This window comes from Podarcis pityusensis, assembly GCF_964106645.2.
Source record: "Podarcis pityusensis genome assembly, chromosome: Z".
Classification (NCBI taxonomy): domain Eukaryota; kingdom Metazoa; phylum Chordata; class Lepidosauria; order Squamata; family Lacertidae; genus Podarcis; species Podarcis pityusensis.
The window spans coordinates 10,967,636-10,982,321 of record NC_138044.1 but is presented as its reverse complement, the minus strand read 5'-3'; the positions used below and the strand labels follow the sequence as shown (position 1 = coordinate 10,982,321).

The 14,686-nt window shown below is 39.6% G+C and overlaps 1 protein-coding gene across 9 annotated transcripts in view; it reads left to right on the top strand.

The window, feature by feature from the left end:
• The window catches only part of RALGPS1 (Ral GEF with PH domain and SH3 binding motif 1), a 224,589-nt gene that overhangs the window by 51,587 nt on the left and 158,316 nt on the right, over nucleotides 1–14,686 (top strand). For all 9 annotated transcript variants that reach the window (XM_080989607.1, XM_080989609.1, XM_080989605.1 and 6 more), the window contains exons 4-5: nucleotides 2,886–2,993; nucleotides 4,362–4,412. In XM_080989607.1, coding sequence (XP_080845733.1) covers nucleotides 2,886–2,993; nucleotides 4,362–4,412 — 159 coding nt within the window. The remainder of the gene's footprint in view (nucleotides 1–2,885; nucleotides 2,994–4,361; nucleotides 4,413–14,686) is intronic.

Sequence of the window (14,686 nt, the reverse complement as noted above, 5' to 3'; positions counted from 1 at the left end):
ACAAGATTATGAAAAAATGCATTTTGTTGAGTTCTGTTTACTTCAGCTTTCTGTGGAAAAGCTGTACAGAGTTACTGGAATTTACAGTGGATTTAAACCAGCAACTTACATGAAAAAATAGACAACAGAACTATGCAGTTCATTTCAATAATTTAGTATTATCATGCTGAAAAATAGTCACTGAGTTGGAAACATTGGAAATGGATGAGAAATGAGGACTGGCATCTTGTGGTTAGGATTTATACCATGTCCCAAAATTGTAAGAACCTAACTCCTAGCTGGGTTTTATACTTTTTGAGTGGAAGGTGAGAATGCATCTTCTATAACCATTACATTGAGAAGTTACAGTAAATCTGTAATGTCCATTAGAAACTCTTGAAATTTGAAAAGGTTCCTTTGTGATTAAGGGTCTAAGTTCATATTTGACAGATCTAAGATATAATTCTGATTTTGCCACAGTCTTCCTGCATGGTTTTGAATAGCATACTGGTGAACAGTTATATTTCTGGGAATCTGAAGGGAAACCTCAGACTAAATAGAGTGTTTTCTGTTTAATGTAACAGAGAATGATCTGTGTGAATTCCCGTATTTATTAAAAACAGTAGCCTCCTTCCATTTTATTTAGTTTTCACAACTTACTATGTCTTCATAAGGATGTTTACACAGAAGTAGGTTCTGAGTTCAATGGGACTTACAGCTTAGTATATTTGCTTAGGATTTTCTAAAATGTGTCCAGTAACCAAAAGACTCTGGTTATATACCCCAATATCTAGTTCTGTCCATACTTAGATTATGTCACAAATATTTGCAGATATAGGTGTATGCCCAATTAGTCACTTCCTCTTCTTGCTGCCATCACTGCCTGCCTGCCCATGCACTGCCACAGCATTTGGGGATTTCTAGTTTTGAAAAAACAAAAGTCAGGGGGAACATGATGGGGGATAGAAGATTTTGCATGGTGTGAAGAAAGTGAAGATGAAGACATTTTCTCTCCCTTTGTCATAATACTAGAACCTGGGGCCATCCAATGAAGCTGGATTCTTGAAGATCCAGGACAGATAAAAGAATGTTCTTCTTTACAAAGTGAAATTATGTCATTCACTCCCCCAAGATATAATGGTGGTCCCGTACTTGGATGGCTTTAAAGACGATTCATTGAGGATATGGCTATCAGTGACTATCAGTCATGTTCTACCTCCACTTTTGAAGTCAGAAATTCATTTTCTGTGAAGAGTGCTATTGCACCCAAGTCCTGTTTGTGGCCTCCCCTTACGCATCTGATTGGCTATTGTAAGAATAGGATGCTGGACTAGATGGGCCTTTGGTCTGATCCAGAAGAACTCTTGTGTTATTCTCCTCATGGTTAATGGCAGGCTGCTTAGCCCAACCCTTTAACTCCTTAAGTCAGCAGTTCCCAAACTTTTTGAGTTGCACAGCACTTTTCAGAAGATAAATTTGCCATGGAACACTTTCGTTGTCCTTATGCATATTTTACTTCAAATTTCTTCGCAGAGCTCCAAGTGCTTTGTGGAGCACTGTCTGGGAACCGCTGCTTTAAGTTTCTGGGGGACAGTAAGTGACTAGGTGTGGGGAACTCCCTGGTCCTGAATGGGGTGGTAACTGTGCCCCTCAAGGACCAGGTCCGTAGCCTGGGGGTCATTTTGGACTCACAGCTGTCCAGGGAGGTGCAGTTTAATTCTGTGTCCCGGGCAGCTGTTTACCAACTGAGACTTTACCTGCCTGCACACTGTCTCACCAGAGTGGTATATGCTCTGCTTTGACTACTGAAATGCACTGTACATGGGGCTACCACTGAAGGTGAATTTGAGACTACAACTAATACAGAATGTGGCTGCTAGACTGGTGACCGGGAGCAGCTGCTGGGGCCATATAATACTGATACTAAAGGATCAACATTGGTTTCCAGTACATTCCGAGCAGAAGTTTTAATGTTTGACAATTAGCTGTGTTTTTATTTTGTTAGAAGCTGCCAGAGTGGCTGGGGCGAAACTGTCAGATGGGCAGGGTACAAATACCCATGTTGTTATTATTATTATTATTATTATTATTATTATTATTATTAGTTTCCTAGAGAGTTCTAAAAGTAGCCCAGCCTCTTCATGACTGTATTCACTTTTTTCTAGCCTTAAAGAGAAATTGGTAGGAAGTACTACTGGGATATCTCTGCCACTTTCTTAGTTTCACAAAGTAAGGAAATGCAGCTTCAATAGTGTTTCAGTGGTACCTTGGTTCTCGAACGGCTTAGTTGTCAAACAAATTGGCTTCCAATCGCTGCAAACCCAGAAGTAAGTGTTCCAGTTTGCAAACATTTTTTGGAAGCCAAATGTCCGATGCGGCTTCTGCTTGAGTGCAGGAAGCTCCTGCAGCCAATCAGAAGCCACACCTTGGTTTTCAAACTGTTTCAGGAGTCAAATGGACTCCCGGAACAGATTAAGTTTGAGAACCAAGGTATCACTGTATTTTGTTCTTAGCTTGGAAAGGAATACAGTGATTAATTAGAGCAGGCAAATGTTGTTACTTTTTGGTTCACCAATTCAAAGCTTTTGAAACGTCTAAGAACAGAGGCTTTACAAGATCCATTGCTGGGGAAAACCCTACTGATATATATACCAAACTTTATATTGAAAGCTCTTTCTAATCTTATAGCTGCACATCTCTTCTCTTGCATTAGCCAATATGAGCACCAACTTGAATAGCTTTTGTTTAATAAGCAGAGGGGAGAATTGGATAGAAACCTGAGTTAGTAAAAAGTAAACTGGCATAAGGCTCAGCTTTGCTTTTTTCTTTGTGAACGCAATCATTAATTAGCTGACTGGCAAATTTCTGGTTTCATGTAAATCTATTCCTCCCATCCCTTTCCATAGGGCAGCAGCAGTTCTGACTCTCTGGAAGGACGGAGTTCAGATTATGCCCATAAAAGCTATGATGCAGTTGTGTTTGACGTATTGAAAGTAACTCCAGAGGAGTTTGCAGTAAGTAAAATGACTGATTTCATATTTGTACTAAAAGTATTGACATGATCATAAGAATAGGTTCTCATTCAAATTTCTGAAGTAAATTAGTGTTCATCAAGCTATCTCGGGGGTTTACTTGATTTACATATTAAGTTTTTAATTCTTATACCCAATTGCAGTATACCTAACACTTTTTTCAGTGAAGCTTCTCCTAAGCTGTAGCCACAGCACCATGTTCACTTTTATAGAAAACTTTTTTTAAAATGTGAATGCAGAAGTGGAAACATAGTGCTCAGGTATTTGGGGCTGCTGGAGAGGCTTCAGCAGCACGTCCACCCACCATTGACTACATTTTCTCCCTTCCCCCAGGCATTGGAGCAGTTTAGGTAAAGAGGACCTTTCCTGCCTTATTTTTTATATTCAGGTGTTTGTTTGTTTGTTTGGGGTGTGTGTGTGTGTGTTTATTTTTTTAAAAAGGACTTCTCTGCAAGCCTTTTTTCCAGTTGGAACTTACCAGAACTCAGTTTCAACACCTCTCAGGTGGGCACCATTGCCATTCTAAAAGAACTAGGGAGGTGTTCATGGTGATTTCTGGCACTTCTTTTTCTTGAAAAATAGAACTTCTTCTCTGCCTGATAACGACAGACACTTGGGATTTAAGCAGAGATAATGTGACCAGGAGGGATTCTGCTTCGCTCTTCTGATTCTGCCAAAACTGAAAAGGCAGTAGCCAAAGCAGTCAGCTACTTTGCCTTTATTTCAGTTAAATGAGGTTTACTATTAGAAAAATGCACAAGAAGAGAAAGGAAACTATAGCCTAGGAATTACAGATGGAAAAACTGAAATTAAATTGAGGAAGCAACATATAAATCCTTTCCCTTCTGTGACTCTGCACTTAAGGATGTATCCTACTATATTTTACTGGTTCTACTCTAAATATGACTAACATTGGATAGAAAGCTAAATGTCTACATTGCAGAATCTGTGAATAGTTTCCAATATTTGTCTTACACAGAGTAGAGCCATTGAAAGTGATGGACACAACCAACTTAGGTATATTAATTTCAATGGGTCTATTGAGTAAGGAGCAAAATTTAGCTGGATGTCACACAGCCCTTGTTGCCTTGTTTGGTCAAGAATGTGGGGAAAGGAGCACTTAAAAAGGGTCAGAAGTGAGCTATTGAATCACAAATTACTTTAACAATGCATTTCATCACAGCAGTGTGAAGATTTTTGTACAATATCAGCTTTTCTGAAGACTACGCACACATGATCCGGGGCCTGGGTGTTGTCAGAATTTTCTGTCTTGGGCAAAAGTATCTTGGACTAGCACAGAATCAAGTATTTGTAAATTTGTAATTCTTCTTTCTCTAACTTTTGTTACAGAGTCAGATTACATTGATGGATATGCCTGTGTTTAAAGCTATTCAGCCAGAGGTATGTGCTCTGATATTAACTTTTAATAAATGTTGGAAGTCAACAATGGCCATTTGGATAACTTTATATGTATTTCAAGGGAAAATAACTGTTATTAACGTAAGACCCAAACTGTACCTAGCGCTGCACAGTGAAGTACCTATATAAAGGCTGTAAGTGCAAAGTGACCATTTAACCTGCATCAGGAAATGCAAATAATGTTTCTGAGAAGTTGGGTCCCCTCAGATTTTTCATGTGTTTCTTGCGCTGAAAGTCCCCCCACTCCTACTATAAATCCTATCAATCAATCAATCAATCAATCAATCATATACACCTCCCCCAAGGGCAAAGAGAGGAGCTGCAAGAGAAGCCCAATCATTTAAAATTCCCAACAGAATGAGAATTCAGCATCTCTCCCTACTATCTCTTTCCATAGAAGAAAACATGACAGGCAGAGGAAGCAGGATGGGGCCCAGCATAATTTTTTCTCTGGCATGTTGGCGAATATGAACAAGCAGCAGTATAAAAAAAATCCTTCCAGTAGCACCTTTAAGACCAACTAAGTTAGTTCTTGGTATGAGCTTTCGTGTGCAAGCACACTTCTTCGTGCTTGCACACGAAAGCTCATACCAAGAACTAACTTAGTTGGTCTTAAAGGTGCTACTGGAAGGATTTTTTTTATTTTGACTATGGCAGACCAACACGGCTACCTATCTGTAACAAGCAGCAGTATGTTAGTGGAAGCCATAGCAGATTTCAGGGACACTCCTTGTGCCACTCAGTCATTTGCTCAGTTTTGTACCACTGTGTTTACTGCTGCTGCTGAGGAATAACAACAACAATAACAACAACAACAACAACAATTTATTATTTATACCCCACCCATCTGGCTGGGTTTCCTCAGCCACTCTGGGCGGCTTCCAACAAAATTTTAAAATACAATAGTGTGTCAAACATTAAAAGTGTTCCTAAACAGGGCTGCCTTCTGATATCTTCTAAAAGTCTGGTAGTTGTTTTTCTCTTTGACATCTGGTGGGAGGGCGTTCCACAGGGTGGGTGCCACTACTGAGAAGGCCCTCTGCCTGGTTCCTTGTAACTTGGTTTCTCGCAGCGAGCGAACCGCCAGAAGGCCCTCGGCACTGGACCTCAGTGTCCGGGCGGAACGAGGAAAATAAAACCGAGGAAAGGAGCACTATTAAAAGATTAAAAAACCAAATGTCAATGAACAGGGTTAATTGGAAGTCCTTTTTGAAATATTGTATAACCATATCAGTTTTTCTCCATTTATTTCTTTTTAAAAAATCTATGGTCCAATGAAGACAATTATCACCCACCCACCCGACAATGCCCACTGGAACCCAAACAACGTGATCATGCAATGTCAATTCCTGAAACATTCTTCCGGCTCCATTTAGAAAGCGTGCAGCAGAAGCTGCATGTCTTAGCCACTCAGGGAAGCTTTTACATTTAATGATGTTTTTGTTGTTGCTGTTGAAAAAAGAAATAAAAAAAAAGGCCATTGGTCACCTTTTATTATTGTAAACTAACTAGTACCCCCATCACCCAAACGCCCCACGCTCCCTTCACTTCCTACAAAACCTGCCAAATGTTCTGCTGCAGAAGTGTTCAGATCAGCCCTAGTCAGCTTGATTGTGGTCAGCTTAAAGACAGACAGGGCATTGGCAGGTCTTATTCAGGTTCGTATGTTGATGTTGACTGACAGCAGTAGATGGAAATGTGGTTCGAGACAAACTCTTTAAAATTGCTTGAATTTTCTATTTTAGAAGTTAGAATAGGCCTTCTAGGAAGCAGTGTAGACGCTGAGTTAAAGCTTGGCAGAAGGCTAGGAAAACTTAGAAGTCTTGCAAGTGTTGTAATACATAGCTGTCTTGTTCCCTGATGACTATAAGAAGTGACTAATTTTATCAGGAGATGTCTGGTGAATGCAGTCAGAGCTCTGACATATATAATTGCTTCCATCTGTACTTACGCATACAGCATGTGTTCTAAGACCAATTAGATCTCAGCTGCTGATATTGCTAACAGTGGCTTTTCCAGCTGTCTCTTTTAATTCTATGTAGTCAAATTAAAATTTGTTACATTCTGGCATGTGTTATTCTTTGAACTTAGTTTTGATGTGGCATCTTACTGATAGAATGATAACATAATTCTATGGGCTAGATATATTTGTGTCCTAATAATGGTTTTAACGGGCTACTACATTTATATATGAGGGAAGGCTATTTCCTAAGTGCTTCTGCCTATTTAGATTTGGAAATGTTCTCCCCAGAGAGGCTTCACAGGCACCTACAATGTATTTCTATCAGCATCAGGTGAAAAGCTTTGTATTCTACCAGGCTTTAGGGCTGCTGAGAATTTCTGCAATTCTGGCATTCTGAAGCCGTGAGAAAGTTATGGTACTGGTTGATATTTGTTTTAACACTGCTGCTGTTCAGTTTTATGCTGGGTTTGCATTTGTATTTTTTTGATAGTTCATTTTTACATGTTTATGTCCATCCACAGACTGCTGGTAATGGGAGTGGGAGCGGAGCTCAGAAGTATCATAAATTAATGATATGTACAATATTTCATGGCCCTAGGAAATTTTATTTCTAAAGAAGTTTGTGGCCATTTTCTTACTAATTCTGCATCTTGGACTCCTCAAAGATCCCACTGTATTCTTCCTGCAGCAGGAGCTCCTGGAAGAAATTACGCATGGCATGAATAGATAAAAGTTTTTCCACTCTCTCATCACACTAGAACTTGTGGACATCCAGTGAAGCTGCATGGTATAAGATTCAGGACACGTTAAAGAAGTACTTCTTTACACAGCACATAGTGTTATATAGCCCATAACTATGGCACTTGCATGTCTTTAAATGATGATTAGACAAATTGGAGGGGAGGGCTATCTGGGGCTACTAGCTGTGCTCTATCTCCACAGTTGGAGGCAGCAATGCTTCTGAATACCAGTTGCTAGAAACAACAGGAAGGGAGAGTGCACTCATTCTCCAGTCCTGCTTGCAGGTTTCCCACAGACATCTGGTTGGCGGCTGTGATAACATGATGCTGGACTTGGTGGGCCATTGACCTGATCCAGCAGGCTCTTATGTTCTTTGCAGGAAGTTATGTGCTTTAAATGTATTGTGTGTATGCAGCCTGAGATACAAAATACTTAAGTGGAGAAGGGCATGAACTTTGATTCTGAGAGCTTGCAACTCAGAACCAGCAACATATTTTCCACCCAAAGACTTGTTATAACAAATTGCAAAGGCAGCCTATTATTTGGCTTTAGCAAAAGGAATAGTAATGTTGTCATTCGTTGGTCGAGAGCCACCTACTGCTTTTCCTCACTGTGTTTATGCCATGAAGTTTAAGGATAACTAAAAAATCATCAGTCCTCAACGTGGTGCTTGACCTTTTCTGGTGTCAGTTTTTATCCAGTCCTGAATGTAAGGCATTCCAGAGCACAGAGAGAGGTGTTGGATGTTCTACGAACATTAACAAGTGCCGTATGTTTGCAGATATTAAGTCATTTTTCCTTTAAAAATAAAGAATATTTTAAAATAAGAAAGTGATCTAGGGCAGATTGTCAAAGTTGCAGTCCCTTGGGCTGTCTACAGCACACTATGTATTGCAGCCCATCAACTGCTTAATAAAGCCCCTAATTTTAGCAGTCTATTAGCATATATGATCACGTCACAATTTATTCTGAAGAGGATTGATACACTACAACCTTGACAGTACTTGTATCAGGTTGCTCTGATCAGCTTAAATAGTAAACAGTTTTTGTTCATCTTGTTCATCCGTAAAGATCCCTAATTCCTGTCTGTTACTGTTTTCTCCCCATATCATTATAGTATCTTCTTCTGGTTTTCCTCATTTGGGCAGATGCAGCCTAAATCGTAAGAAGCAAGAACTCAGGAAGTGGTTTTTGCAGCTCAGTGTTGATTTTGGGGCTACATAAATATTTATACTAATCATTCTTTTTTTGAGTAACTGGAGTGACTTATGAGATAATTTTCATATCCTTGAGTAACAAGGGAAGCCTTGTAAGTCATCATTTGATCATTGTTCACACAGCTGTTATCTTCCCAAAATTTGTAAAATGTGTCACACCCACCCACCAACCGAATTATTTTATGCATTTAGTAGTAGACTCTGGAAACCACCATAAATAGCAGAATTTATTGCACTTGCATGATAAAATGCTACCCATTGCCCACTCCCCTGTCAGGATTCCTTCTCCCACCCCCACCCCCCAAATATCTAATGAGATGAAAAATGTACCCAGTATAGTTGTGTTAGTGGTACAAGGATGTGTTGGTAGGCAGATAGGGGCAATTTACTACAACTGCTAGTATATGATAACTATTACTTAACCTAGGTGAGTAGGCCAGTGGTAGGTTGTATATGATTGTATTTATTTGTGATAGCTAAGATGTGGAACGTTCACAGAATCATGTTTACTCATAAAGGAGGTTCTTACGATAAGCTCCTTTTTTTTTACTGATTTTAATTGCAAGTAACAAAACATACCCATACAAGGAAAACAGAGCCTAATAATTTTACAGAGAATAAAGAAAAAATGGTGACTGATGTAGTTTTGGACATTCCAAGAAAGGCAATCAGATGAAAGTGTCTCTTCATAAGGTTCCATGAGTTGATGGAGGGTGAAAATCATGTTCAATTGTCTTAACAAAGTCAGTTAAAGGGTACCAGATTGTATAGGTGTGAGTCTTTCCACCCCTCAGATTGATTTTCTTTTTGTGAAATGGTTAATTTGTTCGTAAGCATAATATTGCTTGCAGAATCCAGGCTTCAAAAAGATTTGCATTTAAAGTTTACCAATTTTGCAGTCACTAATCTAGCTGCAATTAATAAATGGAGGATGAGGTCTTTACTGGAAATGTTCTTAATCTGAAGAGTAAAATAAGATAGGAGTACTAATTTTTGGTCTGGTTGTAACGATTGTCCCATCATTTGTTTGAAAAACTTTTTCCCAAAAACCACCACTTGTGTACTAGAGAGCCAGGTAAATTGCATTCCCACCAGCAGAAATTGGACGTGTTGTGATTAATTCTGTGCAGTCTAGCTGGGCACAAGGACATGTGATGTGCTATCTATAAAGCATTTTCTTGAGTTCTAACTGAGATGGATCCAAATGGTAGTTTAGGGCAGATTTGCTCCCAGGGGTTTTCCTCCAATTCTGCTCCAGAATCTTTCCCCCATTTTAGGCTTAATGAAATGAGAGGAAGGGTAGACTATTGTGTGAGGAGATTTCCCTTTCCCAGTGGGTTGGTTGAGTTGAGAAGTTGCTCAAAAACTATTTCAGCTGGATAATGCTTGTGTCCTTGCATTTGGCTGATGTAGAAAATATATAACCAGGTCCTGGTGTATCTCTAACCAGCCACATGGTATATGTCCCAATATAAAATTTATTTCTGGAACTGTAAGGGGCTTTTGGTTAGCATAGAAGTCTTTGAGATTATATAAACCCACTTTTTTCCAAGCAAATGAGCCTGATTTGGCTGCTGTACAAAGGAAGGCTGTTGAGTTATTGAGATTAAAGGAGAATCAACATGCAAAAGTTTCAGTCTCCATTCTTTCCATATGGTCAAATCTGATTTTAGAAGGGGATTAATAATGTTCTCTACTGTATTGTCCATAAACTATTTCATCTGAAAAGGTGAGATGTTCTCCTTTTATCAAAATGATCATTAACTACAAGGTTTACTTGTACTTAATGGTTTACCACCTATCACCACATCACCGTGTTTAAATGAGTGTAGTAATGTAAAGGTTTCATCCTGAAATTGTTATTGTTGGGTAGACCATTATCTTCTTTGCTTAATTGGCATACCCAGGCCATTTACTTTCCATGTTATTGCCATTAAGTGTGGCAGTGTAAAGTTAATTTAAAGTTATGCAGCTTATCCCAGGCAATGGATCTGTTAGGCAGCATAGTAATTTCAGTGTTGTTATCATATTCCATCAGCAAAAAATAAAGATGCTCTGAATTCCAAACTCACCCCTCACTAATTTTCCCAACCTTCCCAACAGAATCATCCCTACACCTACGCTTGAGAGTGAAATAGTCCATCTCTTCCTTCATAAGCCAAATGCTAATGAAATGAAATGAAATTGGGGGACATAAACATTAGCCCTCCTCCCCTCTTCCCCCAGAAGCAGAAAACATTTTGCATGATTATATTGCAAACAAAAATAAGAGACCAATAGCCTAATTCTTGCCTGTTTTGGTTATAGAGCCCATAGCTCTTGGTCCACCTTAGTTGGTAGTTTCAGTGGGACCTCAGGCAGAGAAGAAGCCACCTGTGTGTTGTTTTTGCTGCTATTGTTTTTTCTGAAGGCCTTTTTTGTCTTTGCTGCCAATCTCATTTGAGTTCTGTGCCTTCCTCTCCAGTGCCTACTTCTCTCAGTTATTTGTCTTCATTTGGTTGCTGTCCCAGTTGATATAATAATTTTCTAGCTTTGAGTTGTGTGGAGGCTTTAGCAACGGCTTCATAAGTTATTAGGAGTTTGAATGAGTAACCCGATCGGTACATTATGCCTGCTTCACAAAATGCTGTGATATAAATTTTAAGTTCACATCTGCATTGCAACATTCTTGTGCAGAGATTCTGGTAGATGTTTATCATTGAATTTTCTATTATGATTTTTCCAGTGTTCTGAACTTTTGAAATAAGTCTTTACATTATGAAGGCTCTAAAGCAAACACTAATGTCTCTCAGGGGCTCACCATTTTTTGGTTTGTGATGGAGTGTTCTATGTATCCTCCTAATATGACCTGCTTGTATAATGGTGTAATTTCTTTTATTCCAGACATAATAACCTTATGTAGGTTGGTGTCTCCAAAAATTTTCAGAGCCCCTTGAAGGCATAGATTCTGGCAGCGATCCCAATCCTGTGCATTCTTGAGCTACAGCTTGATGTCAGATTGAAGGTTTTTTAATATTCTAAATCTTGATTCTGTCGTTTGTGCTGGGTTCCATTGCTTCATTAGCTGTTGCAGAAGCATCTGAAACTGGAGGTTTTTTAAAATATCTTCTCTCAGCAGTTCCAGTGCTTACCCCAGTACAGTGGTCCCTCGGGTTACAGACGCTTCAGGTTACAGATGCTTCAGGTTACAGACTCCGCTAACCTGGAAGTAGTACCTCGGGTTAAGAATTTTGCTTCAGGATGAGAACAGAAATCGTGTGGCGGCGGAAGGCCGCATTAGCTAAAGTGGTGCTTCAGGTTAAGAACAGTTTCAGGTTAAGAATGGACCTCCAGAACGAATTAAGTATTTAACCCGAGGTACCACTGTACTCAGTTCTTTTTTAATTAGATCAACTAAATTGCCATGTCAAATGGAACTTCTGGTCTCTCTGAGTTGTTTTTCGCTACCTTGAGCCCTGGTGGCCATTTTGGAAATGTCTGTGGCCTGGGCTTGTGAGTCTCTGATGATCTGAGATGGAGGTGACAACTAGTTGTCCAGAGTACTACTTTGTGACAATCTAATATTGCAGCTCAGTGCCTGCTTGTGGCTGTTAGGAGTTTGAGCAAGACTTTGTTTTGGAGCAAGCTAGGCCAGCAACAGATCAAAATGTCATCTTGCCTTGGTGACGTCTCGACCCCCAAAATATAATTTCATTTTCAACACCTGATGCCTGGAGTGATTCTGGATGGAACATTTTACAGGAAAATTTTGAACTCCCTACAAATTGGGTTATGTAATGGGACAGCTGGTTTTCACATATAGAATTTGTGGTGCTGGCTGACACTCCCCCCCCCCCAAAAAAATCTCTGTCTCTCTTTTAAAAAAAGTATATAAGTCAGAAATGTGTTGGTACATTTACAAAATAGTTTGAGCATTTTTCCTTCTGAATAGAAAAAGGACAGCATTGATAGATTGACCTTATTAAAATATATGGCAAGACGCTGCAGAAACAAATGCTTCTGTAAATCCAGCTTCTGAAATTAACTTTTCAATAAGAAAAACACCCCAAGTTTCATTTCTGGGTAGACTTTAAAACACCTGTGATTTTCATATCCTAAAAGAAATAGTAACCAAAATGTTAGGTTAGCTGGAACAAATTTAAGAGTTTATTTGCGAATAGACTGACTTGAAACTAAACATGTAATGCAATCCTATGTGTGTTTATTCAGAAGGAAGACTCACTGTTCATTAGGACTTCAAGTGTGTTTAGGATTGCAGCCACTATGAAAATTTGTTTATTCCAGTTATTTATTAGTTGCTTTTCAGAGCCAAGCCTTCACAAAGCAACACACAGAGAGAAATAAGAAGCGAAAGAAAAAAACTTTGGCAGAGTATGAAGCGCTGGTGTGAATATAGACAAATAAATGATTGAAATGTGAAATTAGATCATCAAAATTCTCTCAAGGAAAGGCAATCCTAAAAAGATCAGTTCTGTTATTCAAGAAGGCCTTAACATTTGTTTGGCTCCCCCCCCTTTTTTTTTTAGCATAAGAGAGTTTCACAACTGCAGCAACTGTACCAATTTCACTGGTGAGCACACAAACAGGACCTCAGATATGGATCCTGAATCACAGGCATGGTCATGTGGGTATAGCTGCTCCATAAGGTAAACTAGTTCCAAACTGCCGGCACTTTGAATTGGGCCCAGAAATGCCCTGGGAGCTAGTGCAGCTGGTGCAAAAGTAGTGTCACACCCCACCAAACCTGAGCAGCCCCCATGTTAAAGTGCACTGCATTAGTTTAATTTCAAGATAATTAAAGCATGAGTACTAAGAACGGTTTCTGCGGTTCCAGATAGCAGCCTGAGCTGATACAATGCATTTGCAAACTGCGCATTTGGTCCTTCAGCAGAAATCCAATCCCACCAAGGTCCAGATTAATCCTGACCAGATTGACAGGTCTACCAAACCTCTATCCTTGACATCCATAGGTGAAAAAGGAAGGTAGAGTTGTGTGTCATCAGCAACATAGACTTGTTAAATTAATATGACGTTCTGAAGTAAAAAAAAAAATTGAAATAGAAGTTTAGATGGTTTTCTCTTCCCTGATGCTTAATGCATATATTTTGTCAATAGTTGCCCCCAAAGCCCCTCATAAGGCCAGAACAGACATAATGAGGCTAATCAAAGAGGAGACAATAGATGTACATTTCCCTGTTTATCTGTTTGTTTTGTAACACAAAAAAACTTTAATAAAAACTTATTTAAAAACCTGTGATTAAGAGACCAGCAGAAAGCCCCGAGATCTTATACTTTGCCCTTAATATGACTTTCCCTTCAAGTCTTACTGCAGTTAATGGACACATTGGTACTGACATTAACAATGGTGAAAGTTAACAATGCATCCTTCTTAACCATGGTTTAAAAGCTGGTTAAATTGAGAATCTAATTTAGCCTTTACCCCAGTTAATATTTTTGCTGGCATGTCATTTAATGTCAGGACATAATTAATTCACTCTAGGAAGGCAGCAATCCCAAGAACCAAATTTAATTACAGCCCTGCTGTGGTGCCTGCTAGTGACATGAAGCAAGTATTTCACTGAACTAGAGTACAAAGCAAAGAGGAAAAACAGACACATTTCTAGTCTGAGAGCAAATAGAACCCACCATTGTCCAGTCCTGTCCTCAAATGTATTACTGTACACATTTGTGTGTTTGTGTTCAATGCCTTTTATTTATTTATTTATTTATTTATTTAGTAAGTAAGTAAGTAAGTAAGTATGCCACATTTAGTGTAGAGCAGGATAAGTGTCAAAATACTGCTGAGTGGAGAAATGTTTTTATGCCCACAACAATTGACTCTCTTAAGTATAAAGTTGTTCTATTGCGATCATCAGGGCTGTCTTACCCATAGGCGCTAGGGGTGCAGGACACCAGGGCACCGGGCTCTCAGGGGCGCCAGGCCGAGAGTCCAGGGCCCGATAATTGAGTCCGGGGAAGAGCCTGCCTGTCGGTCGTAGTGCCACAGTGGGCTCAGCAGCTCTGCACCGCAAGTTCAGGGACAACTGAGCCAGCGAGACGCTGAGGCAGCCGGCCGGCTCCACCCTCCTGCGCACCTGGGACTGGGCAACCTGGGGGGGGGGCGCCAGGTAGATCTTTGCACCCCGGCGCCACATATGCTTAAGACAGCCCTGGTGATCATTGACCAGTATCAGGATAAAATCACCAATTACAAAGTTTGAACGAAGTAAACTTAAAATAAATAAAATTACATATAATAAAAAAGCAGCTCTAGTTGGTCATTTATCCAACAGAAGAGAACCCTTCTGATCTAGGGATGACCATCCATCAATATA